The sequence below is a fragment of the Stegastes partitus genome, unplaced genomic scaffold, assembly GCF_000690725.1.
Source record: "Stegastes partitus isolate 25-593 unplaced genomic scaffold, Stegastes_partitus-1.0.2 Scaffold176, whole genome shotgun sequence".
Classification (NCBI taxonomy): domain Eukaryota; kingdom Metazoa; phylum Chordata; class Actinopteri; family Pomacentridae; genus Stegastes; species Stegastes partitus.
In genome coordinates this window covers 605315-627646 of record NW_007577907.1, presented here as the reverse complement: position 1 = coordinate 627646, position 22332 = coordinate 605315, and the positions used below count along the sequence as shown (strand labels likewise).

The following is a 22332-nucleotide window of genomic DNA, read 5'->3' as shown; positions in this document are numbered from 1 at the left end:
TGAAGATGTAGATGGCTGCGGCTCAGGGAGTAGGATTGGTTTTCTATCTATTGCAGAGTTGAAGGTTCAATCCCTGGCTCCTCCTGCCCATGTGTCACAGTGTCTTTGGGCAACACTGAACCCCAGACTATTCCCAATGGCAGAAGAGCACAGGTGTGCGTGAGTGGAAGAAAGAGAGGCAGAAAGTTTAAGTGCTTTGTGAGCTAAAAATATATATATATATAAGTGCTATATAAGCACAGTGCATTTATATCAAACCAGAAATTGAATTATGCGAGTAAACATCTGGTGGCACAAATCACATGAATGATGCGAATTGAGTGAGGTATGCGTGCCAATGACGTGATTCTCGATGCATAAACGTGCGAAATTCACTAATGACGCCAATTTGCGTTGGACATGCTCGTTGACAAATCTGAACTTTCATGATCTTTCGCGATGGCCAATTAGTGTTTAGATTTTCTGATCTCTTGCAATTACACCGTGAATGCTGATTGATTTACTCACCCCAGAAGATAAGTAGCCACATTACTAGCCAAGACAGATCCCAGTGCTCAGCAAACTGGCTGTCCCTCTCCTCCAGTCCATACACAAGAATGCGAATAGCGCGATGAATTTGTGTCTGGTATGAAGACAGCATAACCACTGTTATATGCAACATGTTGGCAGTCAGTCGTCAATGTTTTTAACAAAAGCACCTTTTTAACCTTTATTTCAGTTCATTATAACTGAAGTTGTTCTTGACTATCATTGATTGTTGCATCAGTCATTTTTGGCTCCAGTCACTGGTCAGCTGCAGTCAGTGCTACAGTTGCAACAGCAGTAAAGTCTGACTCAGATCGGTGTAAAAATTTCTAAGGATGTGAATGAATGGGAGTACTTCAAATGCACTTTAATATGTAAACCTTTGCTTGCATTTCCTGCCCTTTTACACAGTGACACACAGTGTGCTAGTGGCAGCCATAGTTGGTATTCAGCAGAAAGCTCTGAGGAACTAATCCATGTTATGGCAAGAACTGCTCAGCTAAGTAAGACAAAAATGACAATCCATCATTACTTTGAGATATGAAATTCTATTGCAAGAACTTGGTAATGAAACTGGCTTTCATGAAGTTCCAGCAAAGGAAGAAAAGGAGTTCCCTGTGCTTCAATGGAGAAGTTTATTAATGCTATTTGATTTGATTGATCAATTGTTGGGAGAAGACTGTGTGAATCAGACCATCATGGTGGAAGTGCTGCAACAAAACCACTACTGCGGGAGAGCAATTTAATAAAGACACTGCTTGGACCAAGAAACACATGTAATGAAGATAAGGCAAGTGGAAATCTGGATGAATGAGGATATTTTTGGGTACAGTTGGCATGTCTTTGTGAGAGACAGAGCAGGTGAATGGATGGTATATGCAAGTGTGGTTTTCCATTGTGAAGCTGGAATTTATTCAGAATTCAAAGCTACTCTTGGCCACCACAACAATCTGCAGTGCCAGACTGGTTCTCCCTTAGTGGGGCCTTCATTTGTCTTTTACCAGACTCATTAAGAACCAGTTTTTGCACTGAAATAAATAAAAGTCAGCATGTATAGATAAGAAAAAAAAAATATCACAAGGCTACAATGAAAACACACTTTCAGGCTCCATAAGAGAACCAGGGTAATGCGGTGCGGCATCAGCTGACGTGTCCTTTGCAAACACAACTCAGATGGTTTGGGACAACTTGGATCGCAAAGTGAAAGAGGAGCAGCCAGCGAGTGCTCGGCTCATATATGGGAACTCCTTCAAGGCTGCTTGAAAAGATCCAGCCTGGTTGAGCTGATTAGGAGAGCGCCAAGAGTGCACAGTAAAGCTGTTCTCAAAGCAAAAGGTGCCTACTTTAAAAAATCTAATATATATATATATATATGTGTGTGTGTGTGTTTTCTGCTTACTTCATAAATCCAAATGTGTTATTCATTATTCCTGATGCCTCCACTATTGTTCTACAACGTTAAAAATAATAACTTTTTAAAAAAAAACTTTTAATTTATTAATTAATTTAAGGTAATTAATTTGGCATCCATAGTTAATGCACAATTCTATTTAGTTATTATATTTAAGCTGTGTAAAAATTGTTAAGAGTTTATTGTATATCAACCTGCACCATTAAATCAAATTATTTAAATTATATTTAAACGGGCATACAACAAGAGTAACAAGGGCCATCAGGATTTAGTTGTAGTGTATTTTTACATTGTGGAGCAACCAGGTGAGAACATCTACTCATTTTGCATATAAATATAATTGTTACCAGAGTATGATGTTATTTAAGTAATGTACACATTTTCGCTTTTTGAATTAAGAATAATAGGAAACCACAAGGCTGTCGCTACAGCTAGCATGATGCAGCACGTTAGCGCTTGTCTTGCTAGTGCAGATTTAGCTACAGTTATCTAACAATGTCGGCCAAATAGCAAGACAGATATCGTTTTTAAAAGCTAATACTATAGCAATTTGTTTGCAACATGGTGTATACAAACAATATTAAAAAGGTTGTCAGGATTTCAGCTTACTTAATGAACAATATTAGAACAAAAAAAAAAGCATAGCTATAGCTAGCATGAAACAGCAGGTTAGCACCAGTAGCTATGGTTAGCATGAGACACGTCAGCATTTCACGAGCTAGTTCAGAGTTAGCCATAATTTTGTAAGTAATAGCATTGCAATTTTTTTTACAACATACTGTGTACTACATAACTACATTCAGTTTTGGGTTTGTGGCTTGTAAAAGTAATGTTTCAGAAATAAAGTGGTTAGCTCAAGCTTAGATATCTGTTGCTAGGTTAGCTGTAAGTAAAGAGCTGATCAACCAGCTAACTCAATTTGCTAATCTAACAGAATAAGATTTATTTTCAGTAATTGTCTTTGTATTTTTAGCAAGTGTGACTTTTTTTCCTTCAAATTCTACTCCTATTTGATCCAGCAGAGTCAAACATCAAAATGGATTTTCTCTTTGAGAACCTTCCATCCATCTCCCAGTCCACTCCCAAGAAAGGGCATCAAGATTCACAGATGGTAATGCTGTCAAAATTTTTTATTTAAAAAAAAATAAAATATAGCGATTTTAAAATTGTGAGATCAAGATATTGTTTTTTGTGGGGGAAAATGTTACACAAGATGCATGCTTTTTTTTTTTTTTAACAAGTTACTGTTACTGCTGAGGACAAAATGTGGTAGAGAGATTTAGATTAAACCGTCATGATAAGCTTTAAAGCATATGTGATGAATAAATGGGAGAAACCATTCCTTTTTTTTTTTTTTTTAAATGTTCACACAACATACAATCACTGTCATTTATATAGCACATTTCAGTTACTAAGCCAAAGGGCTTTCCAGTAGAGGGTCAACGCTGTCATTGCAAAGTCGCCTAACAAGTTTAAATATTAAAGTTTTTAGTGTTATTTATCATGTGAATTTACCTGAGTAAATATTACAGTTAAAACCCTTCCAAAAAGGAGGGGTGACAATAAGGAGTACACCTCATTTTGCTCCAACAAGTTAACATCTTGTTCTGAAAGGTTTTCCAGGCATAAGATTGAAAACAAATCTTATGAAGATTTTGGGGGATCTGCAACATTGTGAAACTGGTGATGTGAGATATATTTTTTGTAGTTTCTTTCATAATACTTGTCAATACAGCCAGAAGACATGGGCATCGATTCATCAAGGGGGGAGTCCTCAAACATGAGCATGACTGAGAGTAAAGAGCAGGACAGCAGGTACAGTATCACCTCTGCAGTCCCAGCTGTAAAGTTGTGAACAAAACTCAAGAGTACTACTGTTCCTCAAATAGTAAGTCATTATAGTCAAATTCAACCTTCTTTGAACATTTGTACACCAGCATCTGTTGCAGCTCAAACATAGATGACATCAGTAGAAGAGCGCAGGAAATGGTAGAGAATATTAACCACAGCCGCACCAGTGACCAGAAAGTGATGGACAGCTTTGAGGAGAATTTGCTGGACAAGGTACAGAACTTATTTAATGTATCTGGTAAGAGTCAGTATTGGGTCATGCCATCACAAATCCTCATCATATTTTTAGAACAATTTCTGCTTGGCCGTCTGTTTTGCCCGAAATTCTTACAGGATGAAAAATTGTTAGACAAGTTAGAGAAATCCTAGATTAAACATATTTTTAAAAATACTCATTATTCCACTTTCAGCATGTTTTTGTTTTTATTATTATTTTTTTTTTATTATTTTCTTTACACACATTAAAACTTGAGGCTGTGCTTGAAGGACAGTATCTCAGGAACTATTGAAGGTAAAAATCTACATATTTCACTATTATTTCTCATCATGAAGTTGATTAAGAATTTCAAAATGAAAAATATGTCTCTTTTTATTATTATTGTTATTATTATATTATTATTATTGTTAATGTGTGCTCAGTGATGGGACAACTCATGACTGCTTTAATTTTTCAACTCACCCATAAATTAAAGATTATCTGATAGTCTAACGCTGTAGACTTAGGCTAAAAAAAACATGCCGAAAGTGAGTTGACGAGCAATTTAAAAAAAAAAAAAAAAACCTCTCTAAAAATATTTGATAAATCAGCCTGATACCATTGTTTTCAAAAAGTTTCAAGCAAATCAGAAATGGTCAAACAGAAGGCCCCTAATGATTTGAGACAGAACAGTGATATTTTAAAGACTGAAAGTAGGAAGTTACATGTCGACTGAAACCTCAGCTCTGTTTTTGCTGTGAAATCTGCTCTGTGCCTGTCAACAAAGGTGCCGATCAGTCCAATGATCGGATTATTTCCCTACATCAGGTGAGAGAGATGTGCCAGCAGATGAAGGGACACATGTACACCGTCTATGAGGAGGACAGCGATGCGATGCAGGTGAAGCTGCAGGAGCTTTCAGAGGTGCTGGAGAGCTGCACGAAGCTCAACCGTGAGCTGCTGGAAGCCACTCAGGCCCTGGCATGTCTCAGAGAGGGTCTGGCTATCACCCAGACAGAACCGTGAAAAACAACTTAATCTTATTCTACACTAGTTAATAAGTTATTCTGAAGTAGTTGTTCATTATTATATTGCAATTTCAGACTAGTTGACTTTATTTGTTCAAGTGCTGGAGTGAGTTTCATTTTGGTTACATGTTTGTTCTTAGTCCTTTCCCAAAAATACGCAGTTGACTCGGTTTTTTGGACAGTATTTGAGGTTAACACTCACAATTCCAGTCAAAGAATACAAAAACAAAAGCTGAAATCCAAGTTTTATTGATGTTCAGTTTCAGCATCTGTTTATTCAATAAATAAAATTACAACAAACATGAACTGTAGGAAATGAATTATTTGACTCTGGTGTTAACTTTTCTTTTTTTTGCATCATCATGGTCTCTATAGTGTTATATTTATATATTCATGTTTATCTCAGATGCATCAACAACAACAGGATTCGTCAAACTGATTTTGACCAAAAAAACATGGTATTAATCTTATAGGACTTATTTTGGGTACAGGGCATGAAGGGGTCTCGACACACAGTATTTCAGCATTCACGTCTTTCCACTCATTCAAAGCTATTTATTTACATATTAACGTATCATAAAATATGCCACAACCTTTACACGTACCACACCAAACAAGTACAGTTCACGCATTTCAGCTGTACAAACATCATATCTCAGTTGGACCCAATGGATTGTCAGGTTGACTTTAAATATGCACCAAAGCTAACAGACTTTGAGAGATTCCCTCAGTAACCTGAAAACACAAATGTGATGAGGTATCTTTAGTATACTCCACCAGACACTACTCCTAATGTGAGGTAAATGAGGCACCACCTGTTTCCAGTAGATGTCCAAAATGTGCACACATTCAATAAAAATGTAAGGGTGCAAGATAGAAAACAGATGTACTTGAAAGGCCTTTGAAAAGAGTGTTTTAAGAGAGAATTTAATTACTTATTTGGAGCCTAAAAGTGTGCAAACCATTTACTGACCTCATGTTTCTATGCATACATTTTGCATAAACAGGTAGCATACATCCACATCACATCTATTTCAAGATGATGATGGAGGCCATTTACTTTTCAACAGTGAAAGACTGCAGTCCAGTGATGGCTCTGCCCAGGATCAGGGCATGAATGTCATGAGTTCCTGTGAAGAACAGAAAAAAGAAATACATCATCACAAGTCATTTTCACATGTAGAGACACATTAATTTAACATGTCATTGGCCTGAAACTGATGTCATAGTTTCCAAAACTTTTGTTTAGCTATGATAAAACACATTTTTACATAATTTACAGTAAGCGGTTGAAAACCTTTGCAAAATAATTAGAAATTTGACCAGAAGTGGGTAAAAAAAAGAAGTAGTAATACAGTCTATGACAATAATTTGTACATTGCTGACCTCTGGTGGGGAATATATGTAACTGCAATCCAAATTTGATTTTATTACAGTATTGTCTGTTGTTGGTACTTTTGCTTACCCTCATATGTGTTGACGGCCTCCAGGTTCATGACATGACGGATGATGTGGTACTCGTCTGCGATGCCATTCCCTCCCAGCATGTCTCTGGCTTGTCTGGCAATGTCCAGGGCCTTCCCACAACTATTCCTCTTCAGCATGGAGATCATCTCTGGCGCCGCTCTGTCAGGATGAGAATACACACATTTAAAGGATTTGTTTCTGTAAAAGAGGAACTTAACAAAGAGACCAGTGTAACAGCTCACTTCTTGTCATCTATAAGTCTTCCCAGCGTCAGACATGAATGCAGCCCGATGGTGATCTCTGTCAGCATGTCAGCCATCTTCTTCTGCATCAGCTGGTTCCTGGCCAGAGGCACACCAAACTGGATTCTAATTGGAGGATAAAAGGGCATAGAAAAAACAACAGTGAGGAGAAGAAATGGTAATGTTCACTTACTGCATTCTCATGTTGCTGTGTCTGTAAAGGTCACACTGTAGATAACCTATCATGTACCTGTCCAGAGTGTACTGTCGAGCAGCGTGGAAGCAGAATTCAGCAGCTCCCAGAGCTCCCCAGGCAATGCCGTACCGGGCATTGTTCAGACAGCCAAAGGGACCCTGGTCACAATAGAAAAAGGAACTTTAAATTCATAAATTCGTTCAGCCTTTATTTAAACTTGGAGTACATTGAGTAGTGGAGGCCTCATTTACAATGTAGCAGAGTAAGAAAAAAAACAGATGTAGGCACACAAATAAGACCTTGGAAAACAGGAACTAAGCAAGAGCAGATGGACACAAAATAAGATGACATTAAAAACTTGAACTGCCCTAAGGATAATAACGAGTCAGGCTTTAATTAGTTCTGCAGGTTATGTCAGGTTGCAAAAGCACAGTAAGTAAAACCGGATTTTCCAAGCTCAGCAACAGTCAGCACCTGCAGCATAATCTGATCATTTGATGTAGTGTTTGATGTGTGGTAAGAGCCCACATTAAAAGACAGTAATGAGGTAATGTAAGTGGGCTTAAAAAACAGTGAGAGCCTTAATAAATCCTAATGCAGAGTGATAAACAGCATCTAAGGGCTCAAGAGTCTCTGCCGATGGATGCATGTACAAAATGTCGCCATAATCTAGAACTGACAGAAGAGTTGCATAATAAGCATTTTTCCACAATGCAGTGAGAACCATGATTTAATACTGAAAAAGAAATGCATTTTGTCATAGTTTAGTGACTTAAATTAGTTATTTAAAAGTATTTCCCCCATCTATCTATTCAAATTCTCAGGTATTTATCTTGTAACTCTTCAAATATTTGTGCATCTCATACTAGAGGAGAGCAGAATGTTTAAACAATATTTTTGACTCTGGCAAAGAGCATCAAGTTATTATTATTCATACTACTACTACTACTACTACTACTACTACTACTACTACTAATAATAATAATCTTTATTATTATAGCACTTTTCAAAACATGTTACAAAGTGCTTCACATCGGCAGCAAATTAATCATCAAGTTTAAAGGCAGTAAAAAAAACAGATTTATATGTTTTTTTAAAACTACGCAGGGTCGGAAAGGTAAAAACATATAATAAATAAAAGAGCTATAAAAACCTTTCCAGATTAGGAATGGTAAAAAGATAGAAGTAATAAAATTAAAGATAGTTCAAGGAAATTAAAACTCCTGTAAAATCAGAAAAAGGCTCTCTGGTAAAATTATGTTTTAAGAAGGGATTTTAACGACATCATTGACTCTGTGCGCATTGAGTACACCTTATAACTCAGCAAAGTGGTCCTGAAGGGCTTCAACAGCACAATCTATAGTCGTACCGTGTGTCTTTAGCATATTAGCTTCAATGTTGCAGTATCAGAGTAACATCCACTTGTTGGAGCTGAACTCGAACTGAGAAAGGAGCCACTTACACCAAGACCGGAGATGTTGGGCAGCAGGTTCTCCTCTGGAACTTCTACTTCGTCCATCAGGATCATGCCAGTGGCGGACGCTCTGAGGGAGAACTTGCCCTCAATCTTCGGGGTGGCGAAACCCTTCATTCCACGCTCCAAGATGAAGCCTCGCACTTTGCCATCCTCACACTTGGCCCAGACGACCGCGATGTCTGCCACGGGGGAATTTGTGATCCTAGCAAGAGGAAGAACATTGAAGAAAATGTCAGCTGATTAAACAGGATTACTGTACATTTCAGGATTTCAGTGATTTAACCCAAAAGAGAGAAGCAGTCTTTGTCAAGTATGTCACTGCAACTGTTTGGGTTTCTCCTTATAATGTAATATTGTATGGTCTTAACCTTATTATGTTAAGTTTCTGGTGATTACTAATATTGTGGATGGCACTTTATTTCTCAAACTAAATTGAAATAACAGAGTGCCATGGGCACGTTATTTAAACTGTCTCACAGTCCAAAACTGAAAGGATACACTGAATTTTCTTTCTCCTTCTGCAGAAAGAAGTAAAATGATACTTTGAAAAGAAGGTAGTACTGTTAACTGTTCATTATTTTCTTACCATAGAAGTTGTGTAATATGCTACCAGTATTACACTGGTAGCAAAAATAGCAAAAAAAATATTATTATCCAGTGCTGTGTTTTACCATCGTATGTTTGTCACATTTTAGGTTAGAGATTTTTGAAAAAGCACTGCAACAGGATGGACAATGCTTCTCTTATATGTTTGTCTATGTACGAAGGCTGTAGTCAACCAAAACAATCTTGTTCTGCTGAGAATTCTTTAACCAAACAACTGGTTCCAGGGAAAACAACCTGCACATTATCTGTAGATGAAGGAAATCAGTCACACTGTCTGCTATCCTTATTGGAATAAATTAATCATAAGTAAGCATAAAAAGCTAGTACTTGCATCATATTAAATAAATTCAGCCTCAATATTTGATACTGCAATGATACCTAACAGACTTGGAGCAGACCAGCATGTACCTGCATGATATCTGAAAATGGAAGAACCACTGGCAAATACAAAACAAGTTTTCCTACAACCTTGACATGATAAGCCGTGTCGGTTGTTGAGCTGTTCTCACAGTTTTCACTTGACTTTTTGGGCATCCATTTAAACCAAATGCAGTCCAGACATGGTGTCAGTATGAAGTTGATTTTGAGGAAACTTTAGTAAATGTTAAATAAGCAATACGGAACTGTCACCATTAAGTTTGGCAATTTCAAAGTTGTGAAAAAGTGACTGTTTTCACACTTCACTGTGTCTTCACAAGTTGTCTGTTCCTTCTGTCGTCAAAAATAATGACTAATGTCCAGTAGACTGTTGATGTAGGGCCTATGAAACTGTCCAAGCCATGAGGGTTTTGTCAAATGACAGCATATTGATCAACCAGTCGACCTGCAGGCCACAGTCCGACTACTTACCAGGTCTTAGCTCCGCTGATGGAGAAGGTACCACTGGATGGGTTGTACTTGGCCTTTGTCTCCATACTGCTGGGGTCACTGCCGTGGTTTGGCTCTGTCAGGCCAAAGCAGCCCAGGATTTCTCCACGAGCTGAGCAAACACAAGGAACAAGATGGATTAAAATAATGTTATCTTGAGCCTTTTCTTTGCCGTTTAAATTGCAAAAAGTTTCACACATACCGAGCCGGGGCAGGTACTTTTCCTTCTGGGCCTCTGTGCCGTAAGCATTGATCGGGTGCATGACCAGTGAGGACTGGACGCTCATGACGGACCGATATCCACTGTCAACTCTCTCAACCTCTCTGGCAATCAGACCGTATGCCACATAGCTCGTACCTGCACAGCCATAACCTGCAGCAAAAACAGAAAACAGAGTCATAAATAGCAGGGCAGTTTACTTCCAGCAAAAACACATAAAGATGCAAACATTATTGTAATCAGTCCACTATAGGGTGGGATTAAAACCTGAAAAATTTATGATGCAGTTTTGGTGTTGTTACCTTTAATAGTTGGGCCTAAGACGCCCAACTCTCCCATCTCTGACACAATCTCACGATGGAAATCTGCAATCAAATATTTAGTAGAGACTTCTTTAATAGCTGCAAATCAAGAAGTGACTAAAAAGGCAAAACCTGACACAGAGCTATCCTGTTATTATGACATATTTGATTTTTTGTTTTTGTTTTTGAATAACCCCGTTTAGCTCACGTTCATGTCTGTTGGCCATGAGGATGCGGGGCATGAGCTTTTCCTGGCAGTAGTCGCGGAAGGAGTCCCGGATCATGATCTCCTCCTCTGTCAGCTGACCCTCCAGATCCAGAGCGTCCCGCCAGTTGAATGCCACCTTGGCTGAGGGTCAGAACATATGCACAGACACACTATGGTTATGTCACCGTCACATGCAGGAACACCACACGTGAAGCAACCTGAGGAAGACCTCACTAAAACTTCACTTACGTGTCTTTGCTGGCTTTTTGACTTCTTCTGCATCTGAAGGACACAAATTAAAAGCAGGTTACACATCATAAAAGACTAATTTAGACAACTTACTTCTGCTTTCACCTTGTGTTTTGGTTCTTTTTAGTATAAGGATGGTATTTCCTATATTGTGGCTTTTGGATACTGAGAGGCCAAACTTGATCTTCTTCGTATATATCTAAGACAAAAATCAAGAAATTCAGATGCACCTTTCAGCGCTGCAGCTGTGCCCTGAGCTCTGGAAACAGTGACTGCAGCACATTTCTGGCTGTTGGAGAGGAGACGTGTAACAGCACCTCTGAGAGCCATGACTTTATTGAACATGGAGGGGAGAAAAAAAGAGAAATATATACTGAATTAGTGTCATTTTAAACAGCAGGTAACAGAGTATAGACACACTTTATGCTAAAATGCAGGCCAGTGTCACCATATGCCATGTGTAGTGTTTAGTAGGAGAGTAAACACACCTTTTGGATGGATTAAGACATTGTTATCATTCTATGCATGGCAAAATTAGGTGTTTGTATAAAACATTTAATATGTTATCAATCTGTATCCTTTTTGAAACACTTTGCCCATTTCATAACACACGAACATGCTATCCTCTGAGTAAGTTTCACAGCACCTGCATGCCAGTTAGACCAACATGAAGTTATCCACAGAACAATGGAAACGTGTATCTGTTCGGTACCTTTTGTTTTCTCGGTGGGTTTATCTTGATGATCCGATCACTCCTCGTTGGTGACTCGGGCTGTAAAAGTTGCTTAAGTAATATTCCTGCCGATGGCACGTCACGGAGATACGTAACGTCAAACGTGGGAGCTCCTGTCCGCCATGGCAGGTGAGGCAAAACGCGCTGGAAAGACGCATGGCGCACAAGTTACGCAACTACTGCACGTTACGCAACAAACTTTTTCTGCTGGGAAACAATTATGGGAAACAAGTTGCGGAGTTTTTTTTTTGTTGGGAATGTCTGTGGAAACTCCCGTGCTGCGTGAACACCTCAGTCTGAAGCTGCTGCAGGTCTGTTAAGTAAATTTTCTTGCGCGTTTCCACACTCAACATGGCGCCCAGGGATGGACGTGTAAGCCGGGGGAGAGGAGGGTGTCGGCCCACCGCCTTCCAGCTCATTGGCCGGTAAAATAAGGAGCCATGTACAGAATGTCAGGCCTGCAACTAGTTTTATAAGTGACACTGCCAACACACTCGTGGACGGTACAGCTGACAGAGGGGCCAAACAAACACAACAACAACAAATACAGACAGGTGGCGAATTAAAATTAAAAGTTGAACCCTGGACCCCACATTAAGGGGCTCCAGTGGCTCTGTTGTGGCTATTGGGGATATTTTGGTGGCATAATTTGGTTCCACTTGTGCCCTCAGAGGAAAGGGTCACTGTAAATCAATACAAAGTTGTCCTGACAATGACAATGCACCCATCCATAGGACACCGGAGGTCACCGAGGGCTTTGATGAGTGTGTAAATGATATGCTGTGGCCTTCATAGTTAGATTTCAACCCAACTGGACACCTATGGCACATTTTCAACTGGTGTAATAATAATAATAATAATAATAATAATAATAACAATAATCATAATCATAATCATAATTATCATGATTTTCAGGGTTCAGCACAAAGCAGACATTTAAATAAATATAAAACCAAGTAAACAAAACTTACAAATATGCAAAAGACTAAAAACACAATCCCAAGGATGAAGAGACAATTCAGTTCACACAGCTTTATTATTCCCATTTAAGGCAATTCATTTTTAGCAGCTTGTTGTAGGTTACACAACATACAACAAAGTAAACACCCACACACGTGCACATATATGCAGAGAGAATTACAATATGAGCAAACAAATATTGGAAAAACATATGAAGGACAAAGTAAAACATACAAGAACAAAATAAAATAACTACATTTAAACCAGTTTAGAAAGCCCTTATGATAAAAGAAGGTGTTCAGTAATGTTTTACAAGAAAACACTGAAAGTCTGAAATCATCTGACAGGGAACTGCAGGACACTCAATGTTGTTTTTTCATTTCATTTATCACCTGTCTGCAAACTGTACACCTTTAAAATTGAAGTTACTTTAATATAAGTAAGCAAAGAAAGCAATGAAACTGCAAGACTCATAAATTAAGTTTACAAACTGTCACAAATTACAAAAAGCTACGAGAGACTGGATGTTTAAATAGTCTTGAAGTCACTCTCCAGTCTTTATTTAAACCCCTAAAACTCTTCTCTGTGTATCTCAGTTACTTAGAAGTTTTCTTTATTTACTGAGAATAATCCCTTCCTGGATTCGGTCCATAGCTTCCTTCTTTCTTTAAAATCCTGGAACTCTGATTCCATGTTTTTGAGGCTGTCGTCGGTACAGTGCTGCTTCATTGAGGAAATGCTCAACAGTGGTGTTGAATGGTGAATATTTTGCTCATATGTCATGTAGCAGATTAAAAAAACACCATGTTTACATGTTAAGAAGATAAAAAATAGAGTTTTTATTGTAGATGTCTTTAGAGACAAAAAGACAGATTACCTTTTTGATATACAACCAGCTATTGTTGCTTTTTGTCCTATTTGAAAACATACCAGTTATTAAATTAGCAGAAAAAAAATACACCAAGAAGCGTTGTAACATGTATTTGGCAGTTTTGTCTGGTTTGACTGTCATTTTAGATGAAGAATGGGCCCTCTGGATATTCTTTTGAAACCTGACAACATTTCATACTTTCAAATTATCCATTGCTTTACCTGCTCCAGACACTTTTGTGACTGAAGGTTCCAGTCAGTTGAGTTTTGTCATGAGTGAGACTCATGCAAATGTTTCTCTGTCAGGGGATTAGTTAATTTTAGTAAGCTTGTCCTCCAGTTTGTTCTGTGCACATGTCAGAGTTGCTGTAGTGGGTACACAGATCATCCATCCATCCATCCATCCATTTTCTATACACCGCTTAATCCTCACTAGGGTCGCGGGGGGGCTGGAGCCTATCCCAGCCAACTTAGGGCAAAGGCAGGGGACCCCCTGGACAGGTCACCAGTCGTACACAGATCATCCACAACATTAAAACTACCTGCATGATATTGTGTAGGATACTGTTTTGCCATCAAAGCAGCATTTACCTGCCACATCACCAATCTCTAAGGTTGTATGTTGGCAGTGGACACTTTGGGTGGTGTGGGTTGCATGGTGGTATCTCTGTGGATTGGACTTGTTCCAGTGAATCCCACAGATGCCTGGGCTCTGTTGAGTTTTGATTTGGTGTTAGAGCTCTTGGTTGTGCTCCTCGAACTGTTCCTGAGAAGTTTTTGGGGTGTGGCAGACATTGTTCTGTTGGGGGGGGCTGCTGTCGTGCCGTTGCCATGGGACAGTCTGCAACAACTTTTAGGTGGGTGGTACGTGTTAAAGTAACGTCCACATGAATGCTGGAACACAAGGTTTTTTAGCAGAACATTGCATTATAATGAGATGATCAGTGTTATTCACTTCACCTGTCAGTGGTTTAACTGTCGTGGTTGATGGGTGTATATCAATCAATCAATCAAATTTTATTTGTATAGCGCTTTTCATGTGCAACAACAACAACGCAAAGTGCTTTACAACATTTAAAAACAACAAAGCATTTAAAAACATTACAACAAAAAATAAAATAAAATAAACCCGTCCCTCCCACCCTGCATGCATACACATACACATACAACAAATGCAGTCGCGCACACACAGACGCACACACTCACCACGAGACTAAAAGAGGCATGGCATGGCACTGAGGGATTGTGGGAAACGCTGCCATTGGGGCCGTCCACACCAGGAGGAGTTGCAGACCATGACTACTGGGGGCGCCAGCGCCCGGACCCCCGACCTGGCAGACAGGGGGATCCCCACAACGAGGTGGGGAGCCCCCCAACCAGCCGGCCGAAAGGACCTGCAGACAGCACCCCCAGCAGCAGACCGCACACAGCCCCCAGTGTGGAGGACCCCCCTAAGGAAACACTGGAATTAAAATGAGCCACATCGAGCAACACAAAATATAGTAGGCCAGCATTTTTGCCAGTTTTTTCCCATGAAACTTAACATAGACTGGGCATCTCTGCTCCTAAATCTTTCATGGGTTTAAATCTCTCATATCCTGAGTCAGATAGTTAAAAAGTGTTTTCTCAGGGTAGAGAAGAGGATTTTTTTTTTTTCCAGATCCCTCTGGTAAACATATTTTTTTCCCTCTTATTAACCTGTCCATATGGTGTTTTTTAACATGCTGCACAACATTTCAAGAATACTCCATTACTGCAACTCTTGTTGTGTAGCGCAAGGAAGTTTTACAGTGTTTGAGCAGAACCGTAGTTTGTGATGCTGGGTTTTACATTACTTTAAGTAAAATGAACTCTGGAACCTTTCCTAAAAGCTTGCAGGCTTTCTTTATAATTCTTTGTCTTTAGATTTGGGTTACATTACGAATATGTATGGCTACGTATGTATGTAATACTCTCATTGTGTGGTGCAGAGATGTTTTAGCAGAGTCACTGGTTGTAGAGAGGTTTTTTTTAACTTTATTTTAAGTAACATTAAATATGAAACACAGGTGTTGTTATAGTGCATGTCATTTTTTGTGTATTTTTTCAAAATCAGTAAAATGTACTGGAGGTATCAGAAGTGAAAGTGCTGTTTCTGTAGCATAGCAGGAATGTTAATGTTATATTACAATAGTTTTACTTGTGAGCAGTATTTGAATAGTGTATTTGGTCAAATTGAGACCACGTTTGCTTTGTTTATAAGCTCATATGGTAAAGCCTAAAGTTGGGTATGAAATTTTCATAAAGTAAAAGTTTGAAAACGCCTAAAACACTCTAGTAATTAACTCTACACTTTACTTAGAGACATTTCCTAACATTTATGTGCTGTTTTTTTATTGCAGTGCTTATTTTTTGGTGACTTACAGCAAATAATTTAAAGAATTTGTCATATTAAGTACATCGACTCCATTAAAAACACATTAGTCTTCACACGCCACATACACATTCCATTGCTTGGAGAGGCGCACCCTGATTGGCCGTCGCAGCTGTCAGTCACCGGGCGCTGCTCTCTGATGGGCTGCCTCGCCTCGCCGTTAGGCTGGAATACGCTGTGCTCCGGTTTGATTTCTCTCGGTGCACTCCGCTCGCTGCTCAGTCGGTCAGTGTTATTGATGTTTTTTTTTTTGCCTCGACATTTCCATGGTAACTGTCCTGTCTAAGGTGTGATCAGCAGCGAGGAGCCGAGCGAGTGTGCGAAGATGGAGCTGGAGGAGAAAAACCCAGACCCGAAATACGGTAAGAGGAGCTTTTTGTGGCACCGCTTTCTGCTCGATCCTTTTTTTCTTTCCTCCAAACGAAGCGAAGAAATGGAAACAATGACTGCAATGGATGGATGGGTGTGGACCTCATGGGGCTTTAGCAGATGGGGAGATATTCTCATCATCCTCTCCGGTTATTTTTTTCATCGGTTCTTATCTTTAATCTCTGAAAAACGTCCATTAAGTTGCTTTTAATTTTGCATTTTACAGTACAAAGTGAATGGGTGTTTTTTTTTGTTTTTTTTAAATCTAAGAACAGATTGTCTTGGCAACTAAATATGTCTCCGGATGACACCACAACTCAATCAGAATGATTCAAGAGGCTGATAAAGTGGGTTTATTAACAATATGAGACCTGTCTTGATAAACTCAGGTTGTATTAAATTTCATATTGAGGTTATTCTGTAGGTGCGGCAGGATAACACAAAAGCAGATTAGTTTAATTATGTTCCGCATTATGTTTTGTAAATTGATACATTTGTGCAAAACAGAAAAACACATAAACTTTACAGATATCTGTCGAGTCTCTTTGCCGGCGCATATAATGGAAAATTCATGGTCTGTATCAGCCAAACATATGACTCATTGCTGATCATTATGTGTGTCACACATGCATTTTTATTTTTTTTTCCAGCAGCACCAAGTTAGCAGGCCTGCCACAGCAGCCTGGTGTGGTCTTCTGGTGTCTGGGATGGGTTGTTGTTCATATGGATTGTTGAGTCATGAAGTTTTCGTAACCAGAGTTATCCTTTGCTTTAATACCCCGTGACAATACCAGTGGATGGTTACAGGCGGCTCAAAGGAAAACCGCAAATCTCCATGCTGCTATTTCACTGGGAATGCTGCACTAACGCTGTTGACTTACTCCTTCTTTCACAACGCAGTGTGAAATGTTAAGTGCACATCCTCCCCAGTCGGTCAGTCCCGGGGAACATTTCCTTGTGGCTTTCCTGTTGCCATTCAAACAACTCTTTTTCCTTGGCTCCCTTTTCCCCGATGAGGGCTCAAAAGTTAAAAACAGCAGCCCTTTAAAACTGGAGATGAAGCTTTATAAGATAGGTACATTCCAGCTCAGCAGTATTCCTTTACAGTTTAACCTGGGAGACGTTACATTGCCCTCTCATATCTAGGCCAGCATACGTGCATTCAGGCAGGCTGCTGCTTGCACTTTCCTGGATTGTGTTCAGCCTTGTCTGCTCTTCCCACTCAGCAGACACAGTCAAGACACTTCCAGTCAATATTAAGCTGGCAAACACGGGTGCATTGCCACACTCGCTGTATGTACACACCGCTGCTCAGTGTTTCATAATGATCCCTTCTGATGATCTGGACTTTTTGGGAAAAGGAGTTGTTGCTACAGTGTCTGTGAGGAGTACAGTGATCTGAGCCAGAGTGGCTGTCAAGTTTTATTAAGCTCTGAAATGGGTTTCTTTTATGAAATTGTTGGTGGCTGACCTCATTAATGGTAAAAAGGGGAGGTTTTTTTTGATGCCGTGGCAGCTGGAGCAGTAGAAGAGTAGTACACAACGTAGCTCCTGTGATTCTGTCCGGTGCAATAATTGTGGTTAATCAATTAGTCCTGTTTGTGTAGAAAGAAAGATATAAATGTCAGGAGTAAGAGCACAAGAGACAAACTGTATCAGTACTGTCTCCTTGCATGTACAATCTTTGCACTCAAACAGGAACAACCACAGTCGCCACTAACCCATTAAAGTAGGCAGAGAAAGGTTCATCTGATAACCCCTCCGGGCCCATTAGTGAATCGCATCAGTCATGACATCACCACTCCCTTTAACACACACACGCACACACATGCAATTGTTTCACTCTTTGCTTTCACACTCGAGTCGTTTACAAGAAAAAATGATTTTGAGACATTAATTACGGCTAAAGGTTGGATTACTGGCAGATGTGTAGACAAAAGTCTGGAAGGTCCTGTGGGTTTTCACCATCTGGGCTCCCGTAAGCATGTAATGAATTACCTGATTAGCCCAGGTTACTCCCAATTTTAACAAAATAAAGCTATAATATTTGCATCTTTAAAAAAATCTCTTCCTAACATGGCTACATGTACTATATAAGACAGACATCAGCAAACTACTGTTGCATCAGTGGTGCCAAATACCTAAACAAACGAGACCATTTATGAGATATTTGGCAGTCTGAACAACAACAACAACAAGACGAGCAAATCTGCTGGAAAGCTTTTCGGCACAATCAGAGCTTATTTTATGGCACAAAACAGTCAGAGAGCCGCCTGCTCCTCCGTCTCTAATGTTTCACGTTCACAGATGGTTCTACAAATGAAAGGCTGATGGAAAATCTCTTTCAATGTTTATCCTCCTCTGTGAAGAGTAAGAGGAAATGTATACACATGCACACACATAGCAAATAACACTAAACAAACCTTTTACACACTCAAATTGCAGCTGGATAGTGGACATGTCAGCACTCAGCATCCTGCTATTTTATTATGTCTTCTATCCATGTAAACCTGTGCTGCAGTTGGAGTTACTAATATTTCAATCATTAAACTCTATCAGTCTGAAACTTTTAAATTAAAGTCACAATGTGGCAGCCCCATTTTCATATCTTTATTCATTTTCTCCACAAAATCACCTTATATTTTCATAAATAACATAAGTTTTAGAGCCCAAAGAATACATTGATATTGATATTATCAGCTCATTTTGGCTTCTCATTGATGCCAATAAGCAACAAGAAATTGCGCATACAGCAGTGTCTTCAGAGCATAGTCTGTACATCAGAGAGCACTGATGAGTTTATTTTTCAGCTGTAAAATGTCACTCTGTCATTCTTTAATTAAACAGAACCTAAGGGATCCTTTTAAACAAATCATTCCTTGTAGTATGCCTAAATGCTAAAAATACTTGGATACTTTGGACAGTACTCCGTAAAAAGTGTGTTTGAGCTGTAGTTAAAGCAAAGTATTGTTCTGAATGAATCTCTTTTCTTTCTGCTTTGGTGATGGCAGCTTACTTTTGTGGATTCTATCAACTTGAAATTACACTTTATCTCTTTAAACTGATATTGTAATTTCTGCAAAGGTGCAAACATTTGGTTTACTGCTTATTCTGCATTGTGCAACGTCCAGGTTTTTTTTTTGTTTTTTTTTTAAATGGCTGTAGTTCATCCGTCGTTTATTTTCATTTGGATTACAGAGTAGAGAAAAAGAAAGAACCAAATTATAGAGACAAAGTCATCCATCCATCCATCCATTATCTATACACCGCTTAATCCTCACTAGGGTCGCGGGGGGGCTGGAGTCTATCCCAGCTGACTTAGGGCGAAGGCAGGGGACACCCTGGACAGGTCGCCAGTCTATCACAGGGCTACACTTAGAGACAGACAACCAAGCACACTCACATTTACACCTATGGACAATTTAGAGAACCTGGAGAGAACCCACGCTGCACAAGGAGAACATGCAAACTCCACGCAAAAAGATTCCGGTGTTTTGGGTAAAACAAATGCTTGAGTTGGAAAAATTGGAAGCTTGAAGTTCACTTCCCCTAAAATGAAGTGTTCAATCAAAATGAAGGATGATTTCTAAGTACGTTTAACTAAAACCAACAACATTAATGTTACTGTTAATGTTTGATACATTTAATAAATTTTATTCAATTGTGTGTTACCAAATTAAGCAATTCGTTTAAGTTGGCACAACAGTTCTCTTTGTCTAGCGTACACATATTTATGTTTTTGCTGAGAGTTAGCTGAGAACACTGGTACCGCCTCATACCTGTGTGAACCTACTGCTTGCTAGTTAGCTTAGCTTAGCAGAGGATGTAAACAACAGCTAACCTGCTACCTGTTGTTTTGAAGCTGACTAGCTGTCTGCTAAGCTATTCTTAACTCCCTAAACCCAAAGCAGTTATATATAGATATTCTTTGATTATTTATTTTACACAATATGCACAATATTTTATCCACAGGTGTTACAAAAACTGAAAAAAGTGGAGATTGCCTACATTTTTCATTTTTTATTTGTTTCCGTATATCTGCTCTGTGTAAACACAGCCTGCAGTTTAACCGGAAAGTCCCTTTGCCATGTGAGTGTTAGTTGCAGCTGTGTCACGAATGGCTTCATTGTTGCAGATTATTTTTATTATTAATCTGTTTTTTTTTGTTGCAGAATATGGTTTGATTATTAATTTATTTCTGTCAAAATTTTAAATGAGACGTGTAGAATAAAGTGATTTTGAAATATCACGATTTTAACCTTAGATTTAGTAAAATTTTCCAACAGGACAGCACATAACAGATGGGTAATTTAAAGACTGTCAGAAAGTTGGAAATCTGATGATTCTTTCAGTTGTAAGAGTTTCTGGCTCTGATAAATAATAATTTTGGTGATTTTAAACAAAACATTGACATACCTTTTGAACCCACTGGCAGGTTTTGGGATTCAGAGTGTTAAACTAACTGTCTCCTGACTGTAAATTCACATTTAGCAGAGCGACATGAGAGTGGTATTGATTTTCTTATAGTCCGAACAAGCAAACAAATCAAGGCGCTTCTCAAAATAGTCTGTGTTCCCAAAAACCCAGTATCTGTCAGGCGGTAATGCAGGTTAAACAGCTGAGATTCTTACCAGGCTGATTTGCATGTACAAGGATATGATCCAGACAGATGAGGTCAATAGTTAGTATTGTATTTCCAACTATGGCATGCTTTTAGCCCGTCACATGGCAGCGGAGGTGGTCATGTGCCACCAGAGAGCATGTAGGATGGCCTTATCTCAGATGTACAGTTCAGCTCACTGCAGCGTATGTGCAGACACATGCACAACACATCATAACCAAATCATTGTCTTAACAACGCATGAAACAATTTGAAGAAATCTTTGTCCATTGTTCAGTATGAAAGCATTTAGAGGGGGACGCTGTCGAAATGCTGCGAAAAGAAGGCAGCTTAGAGTCGAAGCAGGAAACTGAGGAAACATTGAGAGACGAGCTGCAAAGTAGCAGCAGTGTTTTTGAGTTTTTTTTCTACGCTCAAGTTGTTGGAGTGACATTTCTTTGGAGGTGAGAGTGCATGCAGCTGCACCGTGTAAAACAGCTGCACACCGTTTATCATGTCAACTCAGTGGGCTGAGGTGAAGCGTGAAATAACTGTTGTGATGCTACAGTGGAGGACTGTTTTGCTTTCAGAACGTGTCAACCCGCCACTGGAACAAACAGTCCCCGCACTCAGATGGGTAAACCTCATGCTTTCTAGTCTTTATTCAGTTTGGGCAACAGCAGGTTCTCAGGCGCCACAACTCTCTCTGTTTATTTTAGGATCCTCTCTCAATTCCCCCATCAATACTGGTCTTGCTACAACTGCGCTGAGCCAAGAGAGATAGCAGAGAGAGAATTAGGGAATAGGAGGTGAAGGCAGAGCTCCGAATACAGTAAAAGAAGGAAGTGAAGAGTGAGAGGTCGGAAGACACAGGCCTCATACAGGAAGGAGACGTAAAGCAACAGCAGCAAGACGCACTGCACTGAGAGGAACTAATAATACCAACCACTTCACAAACTGAAATAGTAAAAACACGGAGGAATGACAAACTATAAAAGAACAGGTACTGTCACAGTGTTGATTAATTCTAAACTGTCACTGAATGTCTTTATTTTAACTTGTGAGATTTTGGTTCACTGAGCTTTGGGTGTTGTTGTCACACTTCACTTAAAACAATGTGACGCTTCTCAGCTGTTGTCTGCAGTGTGTGGGCAGATTAATTGTGTGTTTCCTGAGTTCGAAGTAGCAGAAATACTGTATATAGGCACTGTGCAGTTCTAACAAGTAACTTCAAACGCTCGCTTTCTTTCTACATTAAAGCGTTTAAAGAGCTGTTCACGAGTGCTCCGTTATGAATCGCCATAAAGGGTGTGGCAGACCCACTTAAAGGGCTGGATGTGTCATAGTGTGGTAATCTTATAAGAGGATGTAGGTTAAGGAGACGGTGTTTATGCAAAGTGTAGACTGATTTCCGGTGTATTTAAAGGTGTATCTTATTTGTGTTTTTTGAGGATTGTTGGCTTTGAGCTCACTGATGATCTCACCATAGGCAGGGCAGACTTGGTCGATGTTTTCTCCTCTTGCTGTGTCTGAGGTGTTTCC

The 22332-nt window shown here is 39.4% G+C and overlaps 3 protein-coding genes across 4 annotated transcripts in view; 2 read left to right on the top strand and 1 right to left on the bottom strand.

Moving 5' to 3' along the window:
- The first annotated feature begins 2972 nt into the window (after positions 1-2972).
- Positions 2973-5009, top strand: syce2 (synaptonemal complex central element protein 2). The gene is made up of 4 exons (XM_008279947.1): positions 2973-3047; positions 3672-3751; positions 3886-4000; positions 4812-5009. Exons 1-4 carry the CDS (start codon positions 2973-2975, stop codon positions 5007-5009), a joined length of 468 nt encoding a protein of 155 aa, XP_008278169.1.
- A 235-nt stretch (positions 5010-5244) lies between these two features.
- LOC103355955 (glutaryl-CoA dehydrogenase, mitochondrial-like) lies at positions 5245-11605 on the bottom strand. The gene is made up of 12 exons (XM_008279935.1): positions 11558-11605; positions 11076-11177; positions 10846-10878; positions 10597-10737; positions 10389-10451; positions 10069-10239; positions 9849-9978; positions 8379-8595; positions 6971-7074; positions 6721-6846; positions 6477-6637; positions 5245-6141 (listed from the first exon to the last, which is right to left on the bottom strand). Exons 2-12 carry the CDS (start codon positions 11173-11175, stop codon positions 6068-6070), a joined length of 1320 nt encoding a protein of 439 aa, XP_008278157.1. The 5' UTR covers positions 11176-11177; positions 11558-11605; the 3' UTR covers positions 5245-6067.
- Positions 11606-16045: 4440 nt separating this feature from the next.
- The window catches only part of LOC103355954 (choline transporter-like protein 2), a 21895-nt gene continuing 15608 nt past the window's right edge, over positions 16046-22332 (top strand). The window contains exon 1 of one of the 2 annotated variants that reach the window (XM_008279933.1): positions 16046-16183. In XM_008279933.1, the coding sequence (XP_008278155.1) occupies positions 16147-16183 (37 nt within the window). In that variant the 5' untranslated portion in view covers positions 16046-16146. Of the gene's footprint in view, positions 16184-21288; positions 21794-22332 lie in introns of those variants that run through there. The other variant, XM_008279934.1, reaches the window with a different exon arrangement.